This window comes from Octopus sinensis, linkage group LG14 (genome assembly GCF_006345805.1).
Source record: "Octopus sinensis linkage group LG14, ASM634580v1, whole genome shotgun sequence".
Lineage (NCBI taxonomy): Eukaryota > Metazoa > Mollusca > Cephalopoda > Octopoda > Octopodidae > Octopus > Octopus sinensis.
The window spans coordinates 29,477,747-29,501,904 of record NC_043010.1 but is presented as its reverse complement, the minus strand read 5'-3'; the positions used below and the strand labels follow the sequence as shown (position 1 = coordinate 29,501,904).

At 37.3% G+C, this 24,158-nt stretch overlaps 1 protein-coding gene across 1 annotated transcript; it reads left to right on the top strand.

Annotated features, from left to right (window-relative positions):
* Positions 1-12,402: 12,402 nt before the first annotated feature.
* On the top strand, positions 12,403-23,341 carry LOC118766050. The gene is made up of 6 exons (XM_036509204.1): positions 12,403-12,469; positions 13,495-13,602; positions 14,717-14,806; positions 15,673-15,852; positions 23,101-23,282; positions 23,330-23,341. The coding sequence occupies exons 1-6, from the start codon at positions 12,403-12,405 to the stop codon at positions 23,339-23,341; spliced, it is 639 nt and encodes a 212-aa protein (XP_036365097.1).
* The last annotated feature ends 817 nt before the right edge of the window (positions 23,342-24,158 follow it).

The window sequence follows — 24,158 nt, the reverse complement described above, 5'->3', positions numbered from 1 at the left end:
CAAAGCTTGGTCTTGCGCTGCCGGTATAGTGCTCTCGGTCTCTTTTTCTTTTAGTATTCCTTTCTTCAGCCAATGCCACCTATTTTTTTCCAGTAACTCCTGTTGTAACATAGAATTAATTGAGTAGTCTCTTGCTGCGTAATGTTTCTTCATGTCCTTTTTCTACTTCTTCCTTTGTTTTTCCTTTTTTCTTCTGCTTTCATTTCTCCCTCTTTCCAAACTGATACTAGCAAGGTTTCCTTCTTTGGGATAAGTATCTCATTAAGCTCTCGAGTTCGATACGTACGCTGTCTTCCACACTTATAAGTCACCTTTCTCCATTTGCTCACTTCATATATAGCCGATCAGTGTCTGCACGAGGATGATGGGTTTCATGCATCGTTTGGAGCTTTCTTAACTTCCTGCCCCTCTCCTTTAGCTCATCATGTGTCTACTTCAGGATTCCAGTTCCATACTGAACTACTGCGACTGCGCGCGAGTTTATTGTCGAAATTATGTGTCTGGCATTCAACTTTGAAGCCAATATTTTTGAAGCCGCAAGTACTTCCTTTTTGTATTTGTTGTGTCCTTCATGTTAATTCTTCTTCTTCTTCTTCTTCTTCTTCTTCTTCTTCTTCTTCTTCTTCTTCTCCTCCTCCTCCTCCTCCTCCTCCTTCTTCTTCTTCTTCTTCTTCTTCTTCTTATTATTATTATTATTCTTATTATTATTATTATTATTATTATTATTATTATTATTATTATTATTATTACGACTGCGAGATGACAGAGCCGTTCACGTGCAGGACTTTTCTGAGTTCAAATTCCACCAAAGTCGACCTTGCCATTCATCCTTTCGAGGTCGGTAAATTAACTGTCAGTTGTGTACAGGGGTCGACGTGGTCGACTGTCCCCCTCCCCCAAATTTTCCGGCTTTGTGCCTTTATTAGTAAGGATTATCCTCCTACTCCTCCTCCTCATGATCATCATGATCATCATGATCATCATCATCACTATTTTTATGGAAGGCGGCAGGATGGCAGAATCGTTAGAATGTCAGGCGAAATGCTTAGTGATATTTCGTCTGACGCTACGTCCTGAGTTCAAATTCCGACGAAGTTGACTTTTCCTTTCACCCTTTCAGGGTCGATAAATTAAATACCAGTTGAGTACTGGGGTCGATGTAATCGACTACCCCTCACTCCCAAAAGAAAGTATTATTATCATTATGGAAGGCGGCGGGCCGGCAGAATCGTTAGCACACTGGGTGAAATGCTTAGCGGTATTTCGTCTGCAGCTACGTTCTGAGTTCAAAGTCCGTCGAGGTCGACTTTGCCTTTCATCCTTTCACGGTCGATAAATTAAGTACCAGTGAAACACTGGTGTCGATGTAATCGACTAGTCTCCCCCCACCACCAAAAAAAACATTAAAAATTAAAAAATAATAAAATAATAAGAATTAAAAATTATTATTATTATTATTATTATTGTTGTTGTTGTTGTTGTTATTATTATTATTATTGCTACTACTATTACTACTACTACTATTATTATTATAGGGTGAGAGAACAATGCATACCATCAAAGTGACACTAGGGCACAAATATACGAAGCCCAGTATATCCATCATGACTACCAGTCTGATAAGGATACAACCATATGTGCACGACATGGTGATCCCATATCAAGATAAACAGCGCATGACCTTGCAGATGGGGCCCAATTAGAATTTTCTTCAGGTCGAGTAGTCCATCCCGCCCAAAAGGACCCTGAATAAGAGTTGCTTAAGGATGTTGAACGAAATACCCATATTTTTAGAGGTAAATTATCCAAACCCCAAAGAATTCCTCTCAACACATGGCTATGGTGCCCCCCCCCCACTTCTGCTCGTGATCAAAGATACATATATCGTCAGTCTTTGTCCCCAGTTTGTAAGTTACCGTTTCTTACCTTTGATAGCGTCTCAAAGCCACTGTCACAAATCTGATTTAGATAGACCACAATTATCTTGAACATAGATGGCACAGAGTTTTTACAAAAAGAAAACTGTGACAAAATATTAAGTGTAGGAATAAAAAAATCTCTCTATATATATAAAACTGAAGTTGTCTGTGTATGACTGGTTTGGTAGCCTTCAACTAACACTATCTCCTCCGAGACCTTGCGACGCAAGTTGACCAAAATTGAGAGTGTGATAGAAGGCTTACTCCTCCTTCCGTAGAAGAAAATATTCAAATCGGACCATGTTAAGGCCAAAAATTAGTTACATCAAGAAGGTGCTTTTTTTTCTATGAAAATCCCTATTTTTTACGATTTTTTGACTGCTGTGTCGCCATTTTTCGGTGTATTTCAACCAGAAAAATGTTCACTTAAAGAGAATAACAAGCTACATAATGCAAAATTTTTACTTTTCAAAAATTCCAATTCTAAAGGGTCGAAACAAACCCAAGCAACGCCGGGCGATACTGCTAGTACTTGGTAAGTGTAATACACTTATTGTATAGACCCTGTTCCATCTATGTGCAAGATAATTATAATCTATCTATATCAGGTTTGTGACAGTGATTTCGGAACGCTATCTTCTCTTTTCCGTTATTTTATTATTTTGCCCATCCGTTCATTTAACTTCCAATTTATGGTGTACCTTTGTCTTGTAACAGCTAACGCATTTATATCTCTTGTCTTATTTCTAGCTTAACTCTTCTGTCTATCTTTTTTGTTATTTGAGTCCTTTTTTGTATTTTGCATGTTGGATCCCTATTTTTACATTTTTTAAAAATACGAATAGGTCTTGGCCATTTCCCTTTTACTCACTTTTATATTTTATCTTCTCTATGGGGTGCAGTGGTGTTCATTGATGATATAACTCTTTTAGAATACAGCTCAGTTTCCTTCGATACTATCGTAGCTATTGATATTTGTATCGATATTCAGATACTTTGTTGCTTAGCACAACATTTTTCATGCAAGGCTATATCATATTTGTTTGTTCCTTAGAAGACTGCTCGTTCATTTGTATCCCGGAAAAGTGTTTATATCGATCTTTGTTTATTGATTTTGTAATGTTTTCCTCTATTTTATTTTTCACTTGTTTCAGTTGCACCTTCCTAAATTTTTTTTATTGGATCTTCGTCTAGTTTTTCCGTTGTGATGAATATTTTTATTCTGTTTATTGTTTGATGTGAGTTTGAAAGAATGCGTGTATTGTGTGTGTGCATTTTGTTGAATATTCCTATAAAGACGTTTACGATCGTCATTGCTTTTATGGATTTTAGTTTTGTGTGTGTGTGTGTGTGTGTGTGTGTGTGTGTGTGTGTGTGTGTGTGTGTGTGTGTGTGTGTGTGTGTGTGTGCGCGTGCGTGCGTGTCTATGCGTGAGTGTTTCTGAGTTGCTGATCTACCTTGTATCTTTCTTGTGTGGTGTATTTTGTAGTATTTTAATATTGATTTACGATCGCATTTATTGCATGCGTGATCGTCACTGCCATATTGCTTTCTTTCTTTTGTGAGGTCTTATGTGTTTAGTATGTAGTGGATTTTGATACATTGGAAAGGTTTTGAGAATGCATCTATTTAAGTTAATGTGTGAATGTGGCATGAATAACTGGAATAATTGGGTCTAGTCTCATCATATGCAATGAGACCAACCAATAACGCCTAGGAGAAGATACTCCAAATTGGTAGTAAAAAGAATCCATGGGTTTATAGTTCCTGGATTGGTCATAATTTACGGCCGTTCTCTAATAACATCGAAATGCCATACGGTTTCACCATTATGTCCACAAATTCTGCACTTACCACTTTCTGATGTGTTGTCTATTCTGTATTTGACGTAATTCGTTCTTAGTGCTTGTTCTTGGGTAGCACAGATTAAAGTCTCCGTTTCCGGTTTTAAATCACGTTTATTCATTCATAGCCATCTTTTTTCTCTGTCTGTCTTATCTTCAACATCCCTATGAAATTGTCCATGCATTCTTTTCTTTATCCACCTGTTTTCAGTTTCATTCATTCTGAAGTGCTTGTACAGTACTTTATCTTTGCAATCTACCATCTTACACAAGCCTGATCTTCTTACTTTCAATAATAGTGGATCTGTGACATTTTTTACATACCATGCTATGTTGTTTTCTTCTGCTCTGACATTGTGCCCGCATCCAGTCAGTCCGCCCCCCCGACTTATTCTTGGTAAATACAGTCTGTCTGTGTCACTTTTGGGGGTGGAGTATCCCATATCAAGTCAGTAACTTCCTTGTCTTTCAGTCTAAGCTGTTTAGTTCGTCTACTATTCATGCGATTACCCCTGCTCCATATCTAAGTAGTGAAACCGCCCAGGTGTTGATAGATTCAATCTTATTCCGTCCAATTTAATTTTGAATTAAGGATCAGTCTCAATTTGTGCAAATAATCAACCTTAAATTTTTCTGTCATTTCTTTATCCATCAGTTTACCCATTTCCAATATCCCCCGTTACTTATAGCTTGTCTCTTCTATCTGCTTCTTAACCTCCCTCAAAGGTATCGCTATACTCTCCATACATTTGAATTTTGTGTCTCTTCAAGACTAACACACCACACTTTTTCCGTCCGAACTCCATTCTGATATCAGTACTGAAAGTATACACCGTACCAACGAGGGAACTGACTTGGGATTCATCTTTACCATAATGTTTGAGGTCATCCATGAATAACAAGTGGTCGACATTTTGTTGGTGGCTTTTGAATACATAGCCAGCCTTTGCTTTCCTCAGAATCAGTGTTAGTGGTATTGTGCACAGTACAAAAATCGTTGGGGCCAGGCAGTCCCCTTGGAAGATGTCTCTCCTGATTTCTATTGTCCCTAAACTTCTTCCATATCCCGTCAGTTCCGTCCTCCACTTCATTATACTTTCCCCAAGCAATTTCTCAACAGCCGATGCAATACCAAATAATAATAATAATAATAATAATAATAATAATAATAATAATAATAATAATAATAATAATAATAATAATAATTCTGGAGACAGAAACACCCTGGAGTAAGACCCTACATAGACAGTAACAAACTTGCCAACGTCAGAAGAAACATTATAAAAAAAAAATTACTGACTGAAGTAGAGATTGATCAAGTTAGACAAGCAATATCGGATAAAATGAACGAAGCTGCAGCTAGAGAAGATAATACAGAGGAAATAAGTATAGACCAGCCCAGAGCTGATAAAAACGAAGTAAGGATTGAAAGAGTTAGTATAAGTGATAGGCAAAGTGAAATACACCCTGAACCAATCATAAACACTAAGACAGATGAACATCAAATAGATAAAGAAACTCACACAAATATTGACCCAACAGAACTACATGAGCTAAAAAATCAAATCATGATTGAATGGCTGAAAATTAAAGAAACCAGCATGGATGAACGTGATACACTCCCTAAAATCCGCAACTCTAACCAAAACATGAAAATAATTGGTAAAATCCGGCTTGCACTTAAGGATATAATTTCAGCTAATGATGTTGATATCACAAATCTCAACCACCTATACTATGCATCCGCGAAAATCTCAACGATCCTATGTGGTGTAAAGATTAGAAAACGGCAACATTCCCACAAAAAGCCTTCTTGGCAAGAGCGTCTGCAACAACAAATTAAACTATTTAGATCTGACATTGAATATTTGAAAAACCTTAAGGCTCACAAGACTACCAAACCTACAAAAACCCAAAAATTGCTGAAAAAATACAATATGAAAACTATACTTGATATTGATGCCACCATAGAAACCATCAAACAAAAGGTATCTGCCAAAGCTGCCTGCATAGCGAGGTATGAAAAGCGTGTTAGATTTTTCAAGGACAACAACATGTTCAAAAATAACCCCAAGAATTTTTACAGGAAGATAGGAAAAACAGCGTTTACTGCAAGGTCTGTACCATCAAAAGAAGTGCAGGGATTTTGGAATAAAATTTGGGCAGAAGAAAAAACACACAACGAAAAGGCCCCCTGGATTGACAGAATATCTACAGAACTGGACCCCTTAGAAGAGCAAAAGTGGGAGGGTGTCAAGGTAGAAGATATAAGATCTGCTCTCAGGAGGTCAAGCAAATGGAAGTCTCCAGGAAAGGATAAAATTCCTAACTTCTGGCTGAATGCCTTCCCAGAGAGCCATGAACTGCTAACAGAACTGTACAATGATGTTTTGCAACACCCTAGTAGGATGCCTCCTTGGTTAGTTAATGGGTTAACATTCCTGCTTCCAAAAAGTGAAGAAACAAATGAACCAAAAAACTATAGACCCATAACCTGCTTAACAACTATGTACAAAACGCTAACATCTGTCCTGACGGAATATACTTATAGTTTTTTAACAGATATTCCCTAATGAACAGAAAGGATGTAAACGTGGATCCTACGGCTGTAAAGATCAACTACTCATCAATAAGATGATCCTAGAAGATTGTCACAAACGACACAAAAACTTATCAATAGCCTGGATAGACTATAAAAAGGCTTTTGATAGCCTACCACATAGCTGGATTAGGAAATGTCTGGAAATGTATAAGATAGCACCTACTCTGCGAAACTTTTTGACTGTAAGTATGAGATCATGGAGAACCACACTAACTCTGAACAGTGACAATGAATCCCTAAATGCTGGTGATGTAAAAATTTCGTGTGGCATTTTCCAGGGTGACTCACTGTAACCACTCCTCTTTTGTTTAGCCTTAATACCTCTCTCAAAACTGCTCAATGACGCGCAGTACGGGTATAAAATGTTTGATAAAAATATAAATCATCTCATTTATATGGATGATTTAAAGCTCTTTGCAAAAAATGACCAACAACTCAAGGGCTTACTAGCGATAGTCAAACAATTCAGTGACGACATCAGAATGCAATTCGGCCTCGATAAATGTGCAAAAGCTACCTTTATCAAAGTAAAAATGACAGAAACATCTAACGTTAACCTTGACCAGCAGAATGTCATAAAAGAACTAGACCCAGCGGAGAGCTACAAGTACCTAGGGGTAATTGAAGGGAACGGAATAAGGCATTCAGAGATGAAGGAAAGGATCAGGAGAGAATGCTATCGAAGAGTGAAACAATACTCAAGACAGAGCTGAATGCAAGAAACAGGATCGAAGCGATCAATGCATTAATCATACCAGTCGTGACTTACAGTTTCAATATCGTTAACTGGTCAATTACTGAAATATGTCAGCTCGACAGAAAAATAAGGAAACTGTTGACAATGCATAGAATGCACCACCCTAAGGCAGATACAGAACGACTTTATCTGCCAAGAAAAGAGGGAGGCCGTGATCTTTTGCAACTGGCAATAACAATGAAGATTGCTACAATTGGCCTAGACACCTACCTGAAAAAGTCTAAGGACTGGATGTCAAAACTTGTCTCAAAACATGAAAACAAGAAAGCATCATACTCAGTAACAAAACAGGCAAAGGAATATCTAAGTGAATTCCGAATACAACCAATTTCGGAATTAGAGATAGACATACAAGAAACAAGCACAGAAAAAGCTAGGCGCATGAAAACCTGTGCCAAAACTGCGGCCTTAGATATTCTGAATAATAAATGGCAAGAAAAACCTCTTTATGGCAAATACCAAAAGAGAGCGAATAATGCAGATATTGACAAAGCCCTGACCCATCAATGGCTAATGGCCTCTGGCTTAAAATCTGAAACAGAAGGGTTTATCATAGCAGCTCAAGATCAATGCCTACCAACAAGAAACTACCAGGCCAACATATTAAAGAACGGCAGTAGCCCAGCATGTCGTGTATGCCGACAACAAAATGAAACCATTGATCATGTTGTCTCCAAATGCAGTCTTCTAGCGCCTACAGAGTACCTCAACAGGCATGATAGAGCTGCACAATATATTCACTGGGTAATTTGCAAAAACCTGGATTTGCCCCATGAAAAAAACTGGTGGGAACACAATCCACCTCCAGTGCTTGAAAATGACCACATCTCACTCCTCTGGAACTTCACCATTCAAACTGACAGAAAGATAGATGCAAATAGGCCAGACATCATATTGAAAGACTTCAGACAAAGAACATGCTTCCTCATTGATATGACTGTCCCAATCGATATAAACGTATCTGTCAAGACCTACCAAAAACTGAGCAAATATAAAGATCTTGAAATAGAAATCAGCAAAATGTGGAAGCTGAAGACTAAAACAATACCTGTTGTCATAGGTGCTCTGGGAATGATAGCGAAAGGGACTGATTGCTACCTAACTCAGATACCAGGAAACCCCAAAATGGCAGAAATTCAAAAGATAGTGCTCATGGGAACTGCTCATATCCTACGCAAAATACTCTCTATGTAATCCCAAGGTTTAAAACAAACTTTTTTTTTATGTATTAGACATTCACTAGTACAACACAAAAAAAACCCCAAATATATGGCACACTAGGCATAACAACAACGTGAACTTCCAACCTGTTGTCTCTTGAGGTCTCTGTTTTCCGTACACCTACGGGCAGAGTAGCTCATTGTATGCATTCCCAGATTACACGCGCAAATTCACAGGGGAAATATGTATTTAAAAATTAATAAATAAATAAATTCATGAATGGATGTTGTTTTCACAGCGATAATGCTCTTCTCAGTACGTGAGCCGTTCCAGTTAATACGATTTTTTGCACTTCCTGTAGGGATGGTAAGCCTGGTATCATTTTCAAATAGGTTTCAGTACCTTCTTTTATCATTCTTAGAGATCCTACAATCACTGTATTATTATTATTGTTATTATTATTATTATTATTATTATTATTATTATTATTATTATTATTATTATTATTATTATTATCATTATTGTTGTTGTTGTTATTATTATTATTATTATTATTATTATTATTATTATTATTATTATTATATTATTATTATTATTATTATTATTATTATTATTATTATTATTCTTTTCAGGCAGCAACAATGCGAGGGAACTCCCATCGAAAGATCACCAAGTGCACTGCAAGACAAAAAGTAATAAAATTATTACAATTGCCAATAGCAGTAGTACTATTTTTAATTACTTCCATCGGAATGTCAGGTCTGTATTGATGATTTCAGTATCTAATGACACCCGAAACAGCAATGCACTAAGTACAAAACACTGAAAACAGGATTTTAACACTATTCTACATCTACAAAATGCAATATGGAGGTGCGTGGCTTAGTAGTTAGGGTGTTGGATTAATGATCCTAAGATTATGGTTTCGATTCCTGGTCTGGCAACTCGTATGTTCTTGCGAAAAACACTTCATTTCACGTTGCTTCAGTCTTCTCAACTGGCAAAAATGAGTACTCCTGCGATGGGCTAGCGTCCCGTCCAGGTGGTGTTATGTATATGCGCCACGGAAACTTATAAAACCGGCACCATGGCTCTATATGAACTCGGGAAAGATAATTATCTTTCACCCAAAATTCCTATGTAGTAATTCTTTTCCGTTTGTGTATAGAGCCCGATTTCAATGAGGATTTTTTTTTACACACGTATAGTTTTACATGGCATTAACGAAATTACAATTCTGAGAGAGAAATTAAACAAGAAATAAATAAGTAAATAAATAAAAAAAAGATACTAACCTGTCATGGTGGAATTGTTTTTATAATTTTAACCAGTCAAATCCATTTATCCTCTGTATACCGTGATGGCGTTAAAGAAATTTTCAGCCTTTTGCTTTTTAGCTTTTGTTTTTGATATGCGACATAACAAAACAAATTACTTTTTGTTTTCAAATTAAGGGAAAAATTTTACCAAACCTTCAAAGAGAAAAATATTTAATGAAAGACAATTACAAATCAAGGTTTGCAATATACACGTTAATAGAAGGACGAATTAATGTTTGTTTATGCATCAAGAGAGAAACTATTTCAATAAATGTTTTCCTTTCTGAATGGTTGTGATTCTTCAGTATAGACTAACTGAGCCACTGCTATCACTCGCAAGGACTACGACTTGGTAGAACTATGACGAGTAGACATAGGCATACTCTTTGCCCTTCCACACTTGAATCAGCGGAATATCGTGGATGTGTTAGCTGGCCGGTGTGAGGTACTCATTTTAATTTTTTGTTGAGTGGACTGGAACAATGAGTAAATGAGGCGTTTTGCTCAAGGACACAATGAATCACCCCATGTAGAAATTGAACCCATGATCTTATGATCGGGAGATCAACACCCTAACCGCTAGACCACGTTCCCAACTAACAGATGTTTCATTTAGTGCTATTTTCAGATATTAGTTTTCATACTAAAGTAATGGATGTGTGTGTGTGTGTGTGTGTGTGTATTTATTGATATTCTTTTATGCGTTTAGCCCAAAGGCTGTGGCCATGCTGAGGCACCGCCACTCTTACCATCTTTTCAGTGGCATTCTTTTGTGGTTGGCTTTTGGTGAAGGAGAGACTTCGTTATTGCTCTCTCTTTTGAATTTCTTGCCGTGGTATATGTGTTTATCTGGGACCTTAAGAGACAGCAAGAGACCAAGGTGTTTCTTGAAATTGTCTACCCCTACTCCATTCAGATCTGTCAGATGTTTTGACAAGATAATAAATAGTCATGGGCCCTTGAATTCCAGGCTATTGCAGAACATGGTCTTCACTTTAGACAGGATGGCTGGAACATTTGGAACAGTGCAGTGACGTCCGATTCGGGGGCCGGTTTAGCACTTGATGTCAAAGTTTGATGCCAATCCCTCCAGGATCTTCCATATGTATATATATCTCCCGTCTTCGCTCCAGAGAATAGAGTCGTAACTCTTTCACTTTCTTCCAGTAACTCAGCTGTTCCTTTGATGTAATCTTCCTGGTGTATTACCACTGAACTGCCTCAAGTTCCGCTGTCAATTTGATACTGTGAGGTGATCACAGTTGAGAGCAGTAGTCCAGATGGCTAAGGACAAATGATCTCCATAGAGCCGGCATAGTTTCCTGGTTTCTTGTGCTAGAAGTTCTCAGAATCCATCCGGCCATTCGCTTGCACATTGCCACCACCTTGGCGATATGTGCGTGAAACTAGACGTTGTGACTATATCATTCTCTAGAACATGCATTATACTTGACTCGAGATTGTCGCTCCTTTTGATCCATAGTATCGTTATGGCAGCATATTAGCACAAGCTGGCAGGAAACAGAGGACTTGTAATTTCCCTGTATTAAATTGTATGTTTTCTTCAGCCTATTTATATATGGCATCTAGGTCTTTCTGTAGATTAGCATCAGAAGATTTCTTGACTGCCTGTACTACTAGCTAGTAAGTGTGACTGTCTGTGTAACTGATGGCATGTCCAAAAAAAGCTACCATAAACAGCCGTAGCCCCAAGAGGCACTCCACTCACTATTACTGTCTCCTTGTAGAGGGCTTCACTGGCCGCCACAGCATGACTTCTGAGAGATAGGCCTAAAATTTTTGGCATCCACTCTCCTACCTCCTGTATGGATGTGACACTATGCCTTCCTTAACTTTCTGGGAAGTCCGCAATCAGGGAACCCTTTTCTTCGAAAATCGGCTCTATTTTGCACCGTACATATGTGTGTGTGTATGTATACAGTATCTCACAGAAATATGTACACCCCTAAAAGATTTCAGTAAAATTGCTATTACTCTGATAATATCGAAGGAAATTTATACTGAATAAAATGCATTATACAAATTTGGAACACAAAACAATAAACAGTTTCAAAGATATGAACGAAATATTAATTTCCAAATGTTACAAAAATATGTACACCCTAAAGCAAATTTATTATATTCAATATTTTATCCACTTTACCAGATATTTTATACACTTTATCAGATACTGCTGATAATTTCAATTCTAATAAATTATTTCTCAAGGTATTTTTGCACTGGTTATTGCTATTGCATCTGCAGGAATTCTGATTTGTGTATCGTGGTGAAATCTTTGAGATTAAAATGGCACCACAAGGAAAATAATTATCTAAAGATTTGAAGAAAATTGTTTTTAATTTGCACAAGAATGCTTTAGGATACAAGGTAATTAGCAAGCACATACATAAATATTGTAAACACAGTTGCCAAAGTAATTCAGAAGTACAAAGCTACTGGATGGCTAAGCAATAAACATCATCCAGGTCGTCCTTCTATTTTAATTGCGCGTGATATTCGCTACATCCAACGTTGCGGGATAGACGACAGGCGTCGTACCGCTTCATCTTTGGCCCAAGAAGTATCTTCTGTTAGTGGAAAGAGTGTATCCATCCAAACAGTTCGTTGAAGTTTGAACAAGTATGGCCTTCATGAACGCATTCCTCGTAGTAAGCTTCTCCTCATTACCAGGCATAAATCAAGTCATCTTTCTTTTGCCGAAACCCACTTGAGTAAGGGGAAGGAGTTCTGGAATAAAATCATTTTTCTGACGAGACTAAAATCAAGTTGTTTGGATCAGATGGTATTAAACGAGTATGGTGACGACCAGGTGAAGATAATAGCGACAAATGCACCGTGCCTACCGTGTAATCCGGCGGTAGAACTGATATGCTTTAGAGTTGCATGAGTGCGGCTGATGTGAGAGAACTCACATTTATTGAGAGAACAATGGATTCAAGGCTTTATTGTGACGTATTGCAGAAAGCAATGTTGAAAAGTATCAAGGAACTAGGAAAACATATTTGCTATATTCAATATTCCGAGAATCGCATGAAAACTATTGGGGTCATAGTGTTGTAAAGAATTTTAATTCATTTCTAATTCATTTATCTCTTTATCAACTACTAAATTTAAGACTAGAAGATTGTGTCTATTATGAATAAAGGACAAGAGTGAGTTGACAGCTCATGGCTAGGTATGGTCATAAATATTGTCATTTGTATCCCTTTTCCTCAGGGAGGAAAGAAGACATTAGGAGTAGTCAATTGGATATAAAGTATCTGTCTATAAAAAGAGGCTGGGTAGGGGAAGGCTTTAAATCGTGATGTTAATTACCAGTTAAAGGAGCAAGACGCTAAGAAACCTAAGATGTTAATACAGAGAAACTTTTATTTTGGGCCACTATGAGTGATTGTTAATAAACAATATTAATTATGTTGTATACAACATAATATGCAACACTAGTTGATATTCTGTTGCTTATTTTGATACACACACACTCACACACACACATATGTATGTTTGCATGTATGTATGTATGTATGTATGTATGTATGTATGTATGTATGTATGGCGGTGCTCCAGCATGGCCACAGTCAAATGACTGAAACAAGTAAAAGAGTAAAAGAGTATGTATGTATGCATGTATGTATGAATGTGCATTAATTTACTTGTGAAGACGCGTAGCTTTTCTGGTGAAGTATTTGAAAATAGCGAAATACTAAAGCATGAAACTTACGATTATACAGAAAATCTACAAATAAACAAAAACACACACACACACACACACACACACACACACACACGTACGTACGTACACACACACACACACACGTACGTACACACAAACACATACATGAATATGTATATATGACTTCACTGTTCTTTTCAGTGAGTGCTCCTTGCCCACCGCCTCTGCCTTATTCAGCAGTTCAAGTTACTACTTTGAATGCGAATATAAATAAATCTAATTTTCGTTTGGAACGAATAATCACTAAAGGTAAGTTAATGTTTTAATATTTTAGAACAAGTCCTCCCCTTCTCTGCTACTCTCTCTTCGCTTTCCCTCATTCTCCACCCGCATTCTCCTTCCTCTCCCCCTCCCTCTTAGCCTTTTCATGCCAGTGTTTGTTGAATGCTTGATATTCGTTGTAAGGGGACTATTTTGCTTATTCTGATAGTTGTTCAATAAATTCTGAAAAAAAAAAAAAACAGAAAAGAAAAAAGAAAAAGAAATTATATTAGGGCACTAAAACTATTGAGTTTAGTTGTTTTGGTTATTATTATTGTTTAATCTCAGGATACCCTCTCGAGCAGACCGATGATCAGAGACATTTCTGCCATGATCATACCGGTCTTACTCAAATACGACGATGACGATGACGACAGCAATAACAACAGCAACAATAGCAACAACAGCAACAGCACCATTTTCTATTTTATGCACAACAAAGGGTAATTCAAAACTGAAACATATTTAAACATACCACAGTTTCTATGGGTTAGGCTTTATAATGCTTAAACATATTTCATTCAGTTCTTCTGATTTATGCTGTTGTGCTGCGTAATTAATTACAAATTAAATTATCAAAGTACAAATATGCATATGAGAGCATCTACCATGTTGCTAGTCTAATTAATGACTGGTTTATATAGTAGCTGATGCATGCTGTTGATTGAGGAAATGAGCCTGGTCCGTCTTCTATGAGGAGTGATCAACGAATTATGAAACGGTCTGTCAAGGAACTCTCTCTTTTTATTGCACATGAACAGCTGAGAAAGAGTGTTTACATTCTTATTTAGCCCACAGTAAGACGTTGTAATGTTTAAACACAATTGTGTCACCTTTGTAACTGAACAAATATTCTACCCCCATCTCTCTCTCTCTCTCTCTCTCTCTCTCTCTCTCCATATATATATATATCTTAACGATTTATGCAACAGCACAATGTAGAACGAATGCATTCTACTTTCGAAATTATTGTAAAGTAGACGAAATTTGAAGGTTTACAATGTCAAAGCGAAACTAATTTCAACGTTAATAGATGAAACGTTAGAAAATTTTATACTCATCAAATACCAGCTGATATAATGATTTCTTTTAATTTTTGCAGATAACATTTCTTCATATAATCTCAACGATACATATCACGTGTATTTTATCGGAATTGACAACGTCACTACAGAAGTGAATAACACCATTGGTAAGGTTAAATAGACTTTCAGAAGATTTACTAATAGATATTATTTGCTGTGTTAAAACATCGCATCTGGTTGTACACAATAAAATATGTGCCAGTGATGTACCAATATGAACCGGTAATTATTCATTGCTTAAGACCATCCTGACAAGAAGTGTTGAGGGTAAGAGAGCAAAAGACCATCAAAGACATTTGTAGACTGACAACATCAACAAATGAACCGAAAACAAGAACCTGGCTATTTGTATGCATGCAGCACAACATAGAGGGAACTGGAGTCTTGGCAAGCCTATCCCTGAATACAGGGAAGACACTTGACTGATGATATACCAGTAACATACCAATAGATTCTGTCATCAAGAAGATTATTGCCCTATAAAGTTTTACTTGTTTCTCATTGAAAGATATCCATTGATGTATTTGAGCCAATTGTCCTGATTCCATGCACTAATTATATAAAGGAATCAGGGTCGATTTTGTAGATTTAACATATTTAAGGAAGGAATCGTGTCAGTTCGCCAATTTCAGTGATGCGCTTGGTAGATTTATGTCAGATTTGATGCAGGTATGAGTGTGAGGTTAACAAATTCACTTCACAACTTCGCAGTAACAGGTTCAATTCTATTGTACGCGACATTCTACCATAGTGTCACCCAAACTATTCTTCGTGGGTGAAATTTGGAGCGCGGTAAACTCTGTGAAAGCCTATCGGGGAGAGCAGACTAATTCATTACCCGATTTAATGCTATCGCCTACTGTACATTTAGGGTAAAGTGTTGTTTATATGAATGTTGCAAATCTATATAGGGACATCTAATCTTGTCACCACAGTTTACTTATAACTTTTCTTGAATCTTACTATTTGCCAGATGTTGCCATCGGTGATGGTGCAACGTGGAAGAACTGTATATACACACTGTCCAGGACAACAAGAAATAACACCTCCACTGATGACATCCTCTGTGAACCGAATGCAATTGGTGATAAACTGAAAACGAATCTTGGAGAAGGCTCTGTGATCAACATTTTCGGTGTATATATAACCAGTGGTGAGTATTGAAATCGCCAAGTAGTGGTGATGATGATGTTGGCCGTAGTTAAGTAGTGATATGGTGGAATTTATTATGAAAGTATTGACGATGTGGTCAATTCTGGATGGATCGATAAACCGTACGGAAGGTAGAAAGCCAATGAATTAGACGACAAGATGAGATCCACCGATCCCTCGATTCTCATGTATCTGTCTGTTATTGGACTACACTATAGTACTTTACTGAATAGGTTGCAGTGTGGCTGGGAATGTTGCCTTTTATATCAATATCAAGTCTATTGGCTTCTAACAATAGTAGTAGTTGTAGTTGATGTTGTTTAGACGAAGGTCAACATTGATGGAACAAATCTATGATGTAAAATATTTCAGCTGTGACCATTCCATCTTTTTAAAGGTATCCATGACTACATTATCTATCTTCACTTTTTAAAAAAAAATAGTGGCGTTTGTTTTAAGGAAGATTTGACTACTATTTCTTGCGTGTCGAGCGACAACGAAGAGGTTTCATAACTAGATTACCTAGTTATGGCAGCAGGTGGACTATACAGGAACACTGAATTTGTTATTCTTATTTGTGTTATTATTGGTGGTAGTGGCAGCGGACTTCTAAAAACGACATGATGTACAAACGCACGGAGCTTTCGAAGCATGTCCAGCTTTGTCGATAAGCAACAACAGCAACAACAAAATCATAATAATAATAATAGTATTAATAATCTTTTCTTTATTAACCACAAAGAATCGAAGACATACGATAGAATACAAAGTAACGTTATAAAGGGGCTTACGAAAAAATTTTTACACAGAAATAAATGTTCAAAAATTGTGATAAAACACAATAAATAAATCCTTATTTTCATGTAAAATTGAAACCTGCACTTGCAGTGATCATGATCCACTTCTCTGATAACACCTACGGTATGTTTCATCAGAGTATTGCTCAGGAGTAAAGATTATAAACTCTTCTATGAGGAATTCTTGTGTTGTATTCGACAAATGAAGGACTACGTCTTCTGGGTCGTTGAAATATAGCATCTGAGATTTGAAATATTATTCTGCCGTTTTTCTGTTGCTTAAGATCTCATCCCATTTCCTCCCCCATTCGTAAATCTTTTAGGTATTCCTTGTATACATTGTTTAAACGTTTTATTAGAATTTTGTTTTTCTTACAAATGGCTGTAAATTCATTTCATTCAGGTAATGGGGGATAGTTCCACCTCACAGGCCATTGGCTTTCCTTCATAAGATATGGATTCTCCTTCGGTAGCAAGAGGTCTCCGCAGCAAATATACTCCATCTTGCAATTTTAGTCTTTTTCCATTGTTTCTTTTTATTCTCCTTTTAAGAAACCTGCTTTTTTCCAGCAGCCTCTGGTTTTCATCTTCATAAGGAATGAGCTAGTACTGCTGTGGAGGCGCGCTTCCTGCTGATTTAGTGTTAGTTATTGTTGCTCTGGTTGGCCAGCCGTGTCTTTGCTGGTTGTTTGTGGTATGGCTCACTCTTGGTAAAGAGGACTGGACAGTTTCATTTTCCAAGCCACTAGTTGTACCTGATATCACTCCAGAGCACAACCACCATGACATGTTCTTGTTTTGATTTCGGACTTTCTGTGGAAAAAGCTTTTAGATGAGTTTTCCTTTCACATATCTAAACAGCTGAGTTGTCTACATTGGTTGCTGAACTTTAATGTCTTTTCTCACGGTACATAATACAGGAGGCAGTTCTGATACTGTTTTCTGGGTTTTTCAGGATCATGAAGGCAAGTATGTCCGTGGTGTTCCTATTTGACCACATATTGCCAAATATTACATCTACGCTTACCATCAACTCATATTCTGCCATGAAAATGGTTATTATCCTTACTGATATCCCTGACAGTGGTTCTTGTGCTTCTCCTTTCCAAAGTTTGCGGAACCAGCTCATGGGAAAGTGACTTTCGTACTGTGCCTACTATTTGGGACTGAGCTATCACTAGGCTCCGTTTAAAGAAACGATACGCATAGTATCATGTATTCGCTTTCTCAATGGAGGTTAGTTCACTGAGTTTCCAATTTGAGTTTGAATAGGATCAGAAAACTCATGGTTGCTTTCACAAGACAGAGATAATTTGTTTTCCTCCACTCACGAGCCAGCTTGTGGAAAGCTGGCCCCAGTTTGGTGCATAAAATGTTTCCTAGCATTTGGCACCCTCACGTGGAAAACGTTTCATATCGAAATTTTTCTTGTTGAACAAAGCAACAGAAAATGTCTATTTAACATAGTTTTTGTTTTCAGTAGAAATGATATGTGCATGCAGACTGTTGCTAGCGCTGTTGTTGTCGATGACAAATTTTCTATAAGGCTGTGTTAAAATGACTTTCGTTGGTACATATTATTAATATTTTGCGTTGCTAAATTAGTATTCCATTTTGTTTGTTTTTCTGCGTATGAATTTGCATCCTTTTGTACAGTTTGTCAGTGATGTGGTAAGCTTTAATAATAATAATAATAATAATAATAATAATAATAATAACTGCAAAAACTAAGCAACTGGAAGGCACCCGGGCACGATAAGATCCCCAACTTCTGGTTAAAATATCTGACAGGAACACACAAAAAGCTGGCGGAAAAATTTAATGACATACTAGCAGAGCCAGAGACAATGCCTGAATAGCTCACGAAAGGGAAAACTATCCTAATTCCCAAATTCACTGAAACGGCAAACCCACAAAATTACAAACCAATAACTTGTCTCCCTACAATTTACAAAGCCTTTACTGCAATAATATCGCAGAAATTGAGCAAGCATCTGGAAGAAAACAAGCTGTTTCCAGAGGAGCAGAAGGGATGCTGCAAGGGCTCATGCGGCTATAAAGATCAACTAATAATCAATAAAACCATAACTGAAGATAGCCGCTGAAACAAGAAAAGCCTAAGTATGCTCTGGATCGACTACCGAAAGGCTTTTGATAGCATCCCCTACACATGGATCCTAGAAACAATAGCCATGAACAAGGTAGCACCAATAATCAAAAAAATATATAAAACTCTCTATGAATAAATGGCAGACAGTGCTACAGCTCCAAACAAAAGAGGGGACTCATAAAAACCAAAGCCATCCCTATTAGAAGAGTAATATTCCAAGGAGACACGCCCTTTCCACTCCTTTTCTGCTCGACACTGACACTTTTATCTAGCATGCTAAATAGAACTGGATGTGGATACAACCTGGAAACATTACAACATACACCACACTAATTTACCAAAGAAGTAAATATGAAATTTGGCTTCGAAAAATGTGCCAAAGCAACCTTGAATAGAGGAAAGTTAGTTAAGAGTAGCAACATCGTACTAGATAAAGCAAATGGAATAAGAGAATTAGACCAAGCCAGAATACAAATATTTAGGAATCATTGAACTAGATACGATTAAACACACACAAATGAATGAGAAGATCAAAAAAGGATACTATAGACGAGTTAAGATTAATACTGAAAATAAAGCTCAATGCGAAAAACAAGATAATAGGTATCAACACTTTAGCCGTCCCAGTTATAAGTTACAACTACAATATCCTTAACTGGACACTAAATGAACTAATCAAAATAGACAGGAAAACAAGAAAAATAATAAGATTTAGGATGCATCACCCAAAATCTGATATAGAAAGGTTATATATACAACGTATAGAAGGTGTTAAAGGCCTTATACAGCTAGAAAACTATTACAAAATAACCAACATAGGACTGCAAAAATACCTACTTCAGAAGCAAGGAAAACTAATACAATTTTCTGTGACCTTTGCTGGCGTGTCCCTATACCATCTTTTTTCCAGTGTATTTAGGTCCCAACTCTGTCGTGTCTGTGAATATATTCCTTCTTAGCCAGGCCTGGGCAGTCAGAGACAATATGATTTATTGTTTCATGTCCATCTCCACATATTCCTCAGTTACTTGTTATGTTTCTTTTCATTATGTGTTTTTGGTAATTTCTGGTGTTGTGGCTTTGGTCTTTTGCTGCAATTAAAAATCCTTCAGTCTCTGCTTTGAGTCCTGAGCTTCTCAGCCATTGCTGTGATTTTCCTTTGTCGATTTCTTTTGCGTTTAGTTTAGCCCGGTATGGCTAAAGTATTGATCGCTTCGATCCTGTTTCTAGCATTCAGCTCTGTTTTGAGTATTGCCCTTACCCTGCAATAACATTCTCTTCTGATCCTCCCCCTCATCATTGAATGTTTGATTCCATCACATTCAAATACCCCAAGATATTTGTAGCTTTCTGCTGGTTTTAACTCCTTTATGACACTCTGCTGATCAAGATTAATGTTGGATATTTCTGTCATTTTACCTTTGATGAAAGAAGCTTTTGTACATTTATCGAGACCAAATTGCATCCTGATATCATCACTGAATTGTTTAACAATTGCTAGTAAGCTCTGTAGTTGTTGGTTAATTTTGCAAAGAGCTTTAAATCATCCATGTAAAAGAGATGATTTCTATTTTTATCAAACATTTATAGCCATACTGTACATCATCGAGCAATTTCGAGAGCGGTATTAAGGCTAGTGGTATTATTATTATTATTATTATTATTATTATTATTATTATTACTTTATTTTTCTTCTTTCAAATTTGCTTCCATTTCTTGCCGAGTGTCTTCCCGACTCCTAGGGCAAAGAAACTCATAGTATACATTGGTAGGCCATTAAACCAAACTCAATAGTTCGTTCATTTAAAAAAAATTTTTTTTTTTAGTTATATTAAAATACATGAGCAGCAACAGTTCTCACATCGACAATGCTCTTCTCAATACGTGTGATGTACCAGTTAAGACAATCTTTTGCACTTCTTGCAGGGATGGTAAGCTAGGGATCATTCTCATATAATTTTCGGTTCCCTTCTTGATCATTCCTAGTGATCCTACGATCACTGGTATTGTAACCGCCTTGAGATGCCACATTTTCTCAATTTCAATGAGTAGGTCTTTATATTTTCTGAGATTGTCAAACTCTTTCGCTGAGATATTATGATCACAGGGTATGCTCATGTCGATCAATAAGCAAACTTTATTGTTTGGTCTTTCACAACAATATCTGGTTTATTGGCCTTGATGGCTCTGTCTGTATGTACTGGAAAGTCCCACAGAATGGTTACATTTTCTCCTTCAGTTACAGCCTCAGGGTGGTGATTATACCACTGTCGGCAGTTTTGATATTGTAATGCCGACTTATTAGCCAGTGTAGATATTGGCCAACTCTGTCATGTTCTTAATTTATATTCCACTGGTGCTAAGACTTTACATCCAGAGATTAGGTGGTCCACTGTTTCAATCATGTCGTTGCAGAATCGGCATTTTGGGTCTGCTCCATTTTTCATCACATAGGCCAGGTAGTTCCGGGTTAATAGGCTTTGATCTTGAGCAGCCAGGATGAAACCTTCGCTCTCTGCTTTTAGCCCTGAGCTCCGTAGCCATGATGGGTTTGCTCTGGTCAACATCAGCTTGTTTGCTGCGGGCCACATATTTGCCGTGCAGAGGTTTCTCCTCCCACCTATCAGCCAATTGCTCGTGCGCTTTTTTCGTTGCCATTATTTTCACCTTCTTTGCAACAATAGTTGCCGTACTCCCCTCGGGTTGTTCAGTTTGGGTATCCTGCACGAGATCAATAGCAAATTGTTTGCTTTCCTTTATGATAGAATGAAGCTTCTTTCGTCTCTCGTGATTTTCCACAAGCTTTAGCATCCAGTCATTCGTTATATCGAGATATTTGGCCAGTCCAATTGTGGTTGTAAGCTAGTTCAAATTGGATCAGGCCTCGACCTCCTTGGGCTCTGGGAAGGTAAAGGCGATCTACGTCTGCCTTTGGGTGGTGCATCCTATTACAACTCAGCAGCTTGCGTATTTTCCTATCTATATTCTTTACTTCACTCATATTCCAGTTCAACACATTGTAGCTATAAGTAACAACTGGAACTGCTAAGGAATTTATAGCTAACACCTTGTTACGTGCATTATTATTATTATTATTATTATTATTATTATTATTATTATTATTATATTATCATCATCATCATCATCATTGTTATTATTAGAAAGGCGGCGAGCTGGCAGAGTCGTTAGCACGCCGGGCGAAATGCTTAGCGGTATTTCGTCTGCCGCTACGTTCTGAGTTCAAATTCCGCCGAGGTTGACTTTGCCTTTCATCCTTTCGATAAATTAAGTACTAGTTACGCACTGGAGTCGATATAATCGACTTAATCCGTTTGTCTGTCCTTGTTTGTCCACTCTGTGTGTAGCCTCTTGTGGACAGTAAAGAAATAGGTATTTCTTCTGCTACTACGTTCTGAGCTCAATTTCCGTTGAGGCCGAGTTTGCTTTTCTTCTTTTCTGGGTCGATAAATTAAGTACCAGACAAGTACCGAGGTCGATGTAATCGACTAGTGTCCTCCCCTCAAATTTCAGACCTTGTGCCTATTTTAGAAAAGATTATTATTATTATTATTATTGTAAAGACAGCGAGCTGAAAGAAGCGTTAGCACGCCGGGTGAAATACTTATAGGTATTTCGTCTGTCACTATGTTCTGAGTCAAATTACACTGAGGTTGACTTGCCTTTCATCCTTTCGGGGTCGATAAATTAAGTACCAGTTAAGTACTGGGGTCGATGTAATCGACTTGCCCCTTCCCCCAAAATTTCAGGCCTTCTGTCTATAGTAGAAAAGATTATTATTACCATTATCATCATCATCATCATCTTCATTATTATTATTATTATTATTATTATTATTATTATTATTATTATTATTATTATTATTATTATTATTATTATTATTTTATTAATTATCATTATTGTTATTATTATTATTATTATTATTATTATTATTATTATTATTATTGTTGTTATTATTATTGAGTGAGAGAGCAGTGTATGCTATCAAAATGACACAGAGGTAAAATATACGAAGTCCAGCATAGCCCGTCTGTTAAGGGTACATCAGGCACATGCATCACAACCATATCTGCGTGACATTGTGATCTCATATCAAGATAAACAGTGCATAACCTTGAAGGTGGAGCCCATTTAGAATATTCTTCAGGTCATTATTACTTATTATTACAATCACCATCTATGCCAAACCTAACACTGTCTTCATTGCTATTACATCACCAATTACAGAGCCTTCACTTTTCTGCTTCCTATCTGTCATCATCGACTGAACTTCAAATTCTTACTCCTTTGTGTGTCTACATTGTTTCTTTATTTTTTCCAACAGGTGTTAAAATCTACTCTAGTTTCCCGAGTCCCGCTGCCACTAATATGACTGTGTATTTCGACAATACTATTGTCGCAAACGAATATGTTTTTTCCGGTGAAAAAATTTGTTTACCAAGACGTGCAACTCAAGACCAAGTGGTTCACGTTTTTACAGAAACCGCGAATTGTCTTTTGACAAGTGTGAGTATATGTTCTCCATTCATCTTGTCCATATTACCATTCCACAGAAAGCACGATGAACAGGGGGAATTTGTAGAGCGCTGCACTGTATTCCTTGGATTCTTGCGAGATCAAATCCACGCAAGTAGAGTTTGTCTTACCTTCTTTCCTTCTTTCTTTCTTTCTTTCTTTCTAACTTTCTTTCTTTCCTTCCTTCCTTCCTTCCTTCCTTCTTTCTTTCTTTCTTTCTTTCTTTCCTTTTTTCTTCTTTCTTTCTTCTTTCTTTCTTTCTTTCTTTCTTTCTTTCCTTCCTTCCTTCCTTCCTTCCTTCCTTCTTCCTTCCTTCCTGCCTTCCTTCTTTCTTTCTTTCTTTCTTTCTTTCTTTCTTTCTTTCTTTGTACCTTTGCTACTGTATTGTAAGTACTAGTTTCAAATTTTGGCTCAAAGCCAGCAAGTTTGGGTAAAGGGTAAATCGATTTGCGACCCCGGTGTCCAACTGGTACTTATTTTGTCGGCCTTGAAAGGATGAGAGGCCAAGTCAACCTTGATGGAATTTGAACTCAAAACATGAAGATGGACGACATACTGCTAAGCATTTTGCCCGGCGTGCTAACGATCCTGCCAACTTGCCACCGTTTGTGTTGTAAATATTAAATGTTGATTACGTTCAACAATGGCGTAGGAGTGGCTGTGTGATAAGTAGCTTGCTTACGAACCACAAGGTTCCGGGTTCAGTCCCACTGCGTGGCACCTTGGGCAAGTGTCTTCTACTATGGCCTCGGGCCGACCAAAGCCTTGTGACGGAAACTGAAAGAAGCCCGTCGTATATATGTATATATATGTATGTATGTGTGTCTGTGTTTGTTCCCCCCCCCCAGCATCGCTTGACAACCGATG

Coding starts and splice junctions, on each gene's coding strand:
- LOC118766050 (XM_036509204.1), top strand. CDS start 12,403: ATGGTATTAAACGAGTATGGTGACGACCAGGTGAAGATAATAGCGACA. Junction 12,470..13,494: donor AAATGCACCGTGCCTACCGT/GTAATCCGGCGG, acceptor TGTTCTTTTCAG/TGAGTGCTCCTTGCCCACCG. Junction 13,603..14,716: donor GGAACGAATAATCACTAAAG/GTAAGTTAATGT, acceptor TAATTTTTGCAG/ATAACATTTCTTCATATAAT.